Raw genomic sequence first — 2621 nt, forward strand, 5'->3', positions numbered from 1 at the left:
GTCGACCGTCATGCGCTCACTGCAAAACAAAACGAAAGGAAATTGTGGAATCGGTACGATGTGTGGTACTCCAACTCCTGTGGAGCAAGCTCCGCGAACTAGAGGGCTTCACTAACCGTGGATCCATAACGATGGTACTCTGGATAAAGTTGATCGCATCTCTAGATATGTTCCCAAACAGACTGTCAGGGAAACTTAAACGGTGCCTCAGTACATTGTCATACGTTTCTTCTCGAGTATCGGCACCGAATGGTGAGTGACCGCTCAAGATAACATACGCTATCACGCCTAGCGACCAGATATCCGTACTGATTGACAGCGGCGTGTACCGCAGCACTTCCGGTGCTGCGTAATCTGGTGTTCCGGCGAGGTCACACACATCGTGAACGCCATTGCCCACCATTCGGGTGAGACCAAAATCGCACAGTTTTATGCCATCTGTAACAAACGTCAACATGTTACCGAAAGTTTGCAGCGGCGCGGACCGACTGTTTAACGTACCTTCAATGTCGTCGCCCATCAGCAGAATGTTCTGTGGCTTGAGGTCAAGATGAGCAATGCATAACATGTGAAGTTCACGGACGCCGCGAAGTATCTCGCGCATGCACACTTTAACCTTCTCTTCTGGAAACCGCCACGTGGCCTGCTTTTCGAGCAGCTTTTGCAAGTCACCACCAGCAGCGCTGGAACAAGAAATAGCGCGCGTTATAGCGTTTCGTTAGGGAAAGAAGGATGTCGGGATATTTGTTTGTTACTTACTACTCAAATATGAGTGACGTACTGGCGAGACACCGGTACACTGCGTGCAGGCGCACGATCCGCTTTGAGGAGGTGAACAGCATCAGCACAGCAATCTCATGATTGATGTTTTCCAAGAACCACTCACCATGCAGGCGGTTCCGTATAACTTTCGCCGGGTACATCACACGTGTCTCCTTGTCAATATACCGCTTCAAGACGCCGTACCTTCCTCTGGAAACGAACAAGAGGATTGTAAAAATTGAAATACAAATTTGTACAGTAACCATCAATACAGCAGAACAGCAAAAAAACAAAAATCAGACGAAGAACCGTCGTTATTGTCGCATTCCCTGGCGAAGTGACGAAGTGGAAGCGTCGCAAAACCACCACCACTATTGCTGCCGCCTCTGATGAGATGTTGTTGCTCTCGTACCACGAACCCCCCCGGTTCGTCGCGGGAGACACTTTATTTCCATCTTCGCTCCGACCTGAGAACGATCGAACGCGCGGCGCGCTCTCATCTGCGGAATGCGTCAGCGGCTGCACAATCAGAGAGCAACCTCTTCCGCCAGCGCAGCATAACTCCCCTTCCGCGCAAGGAATGCCAGCCGGAAGACCCCAAAATTCACACCAAACGAATCCGCCCGGAAACACCAGATTCGCGACGATCGGAGATCGGGGTGTCTAAAGCAGCAGTCCCTTTTAGTCCAGGTGCGACCAGCCGCTCCGCCCGTCCGCCGGTGTATGGAAATGCCTGGCGCTACGCGGCACTGAAGGACTTACCTTCAGCGCCGCAGACACGATTGTCAGTTGCTTTTCGATGACGATTTAAAATTACTCATGCGCGTGCATTGTGACTCTGGCTTTGACGTTAGTGTCCTTTCAACTGTCTGCCTAAACATGTAAATGAATCGGTGCGTTTTCTAATAAGAGGATAGCTTTGAATATGTATCCCTCTCGTAAGATGAACATTAAAATTTAGTCTCAGATTGCTAGTCTCAAAGCGGTCATTCAATTCAGTTCGATAATTTCGAAACAAAAAATTATAATTTAAACCAAGAAACGAAAAATGAATGAATGACTGAATATTCTCCCGGCAAACGCTACCCTCTACCACGACGACGACGACGAACGAGAAATCAAACGTTCGGGACTTATGGTTTACAATTAGTTGTAAATCGTGTTGACAGCCTACAGCTCATGGTCCGCGCTCTGGACCGATTGTGCTGGCGGTGCAGATGTCTCGAATTTGTCAACGCATCAGGTTTTTTGTTTTGGTCCCTCAATTGCCGTCAGAAAGCGTTGCAGCGAATTCCTGGAACTCGCCTACGCCGCGAGCAAGACTAGACAAGTGGTCAGGTCAGGGCCCTTCGTACGCGGATCATAATGGTCATAATGGAGATATCCAGAAGCGCTGGGGGGGACTTCAATGCTAAAATCGGAAGGGAACATCGAAGCGCATAAGGTGACCTCGAGAGGTGCCTCATTCGAGCGAATCCTAATCAAGTATCAGATATTTCTGATATTTGCCACACATTATAAAATATTTGTCATACGGTCGGCGTGATGGGTGAGTCCTTCTCTGCCCGGTAACGTGCGAAGCGTTCCTAGGAAGACGATCTGCTCAGGGCAATCGTCGACACCGGTGGTCGTCTCGGGCCCGGCCTGGATCGCGCTGACAGAGACAAAAGCATAATACATGTGCAAGTCGCAAAAAATGCCATACCAGACCAACGACGACATCTCGCTAACGTCGCGGTGGTCCGCCGTGGTGTTTATGTTCCCCGAACACCGGAAGACCGGAGCCCGAAAATACATATTGTCAACAAAAAAATACTGGCACGTACTCGTTAGAGCCAACGGCTAGAGAAAGGGAACCG

General features: G+C 49.6%; 1 protein-coding gene across 1 annotated transcript in view; it reads right to left on the reverse strand.

The window, feature by feature from the left end:
• LOC128273943 (death-associated protein kinase related-like) overlaps positions 1-1593 on the reverse strand; it is a 3815-nt gene extending 2222 nt beyond the window's left edge. The window contains exons 1-4 of the mRNA XM_053012052.1: positions 1580-1593; positions 760-972; positions 502-683; positions 117-438 (exon numbers count right to left, since the gene is read on the reverse strand). Of these exons, the coding sequence (XP_052868012.1) occupies positions 117-438; positions 502-683; positions 760-972; positions 1580-1593 (731 nt within the window). The remainder of the gene's footprint in view (positions 1-116; positions 439-501; positions 684-759; positions 973-1579) is intronic.
• Between the last annotated feature and the right edge of the window lie 1028 nt (positions 1594-2621).

The sequence above is a fragment of the Anopheles cruzii genome, chromosome X (assembly GCF_943734635.1).
Source record: "Anopheles cruzii chromosome X, idAnoCruzAS_RS32_06, whole genome shotgun sequence".
Taxonomy (NCBI): Eukaryota; Metazoa; Arthropoda; class Insecta; order Diptera; family Culicidae; genus Anopheles; species Anopheles cruzii.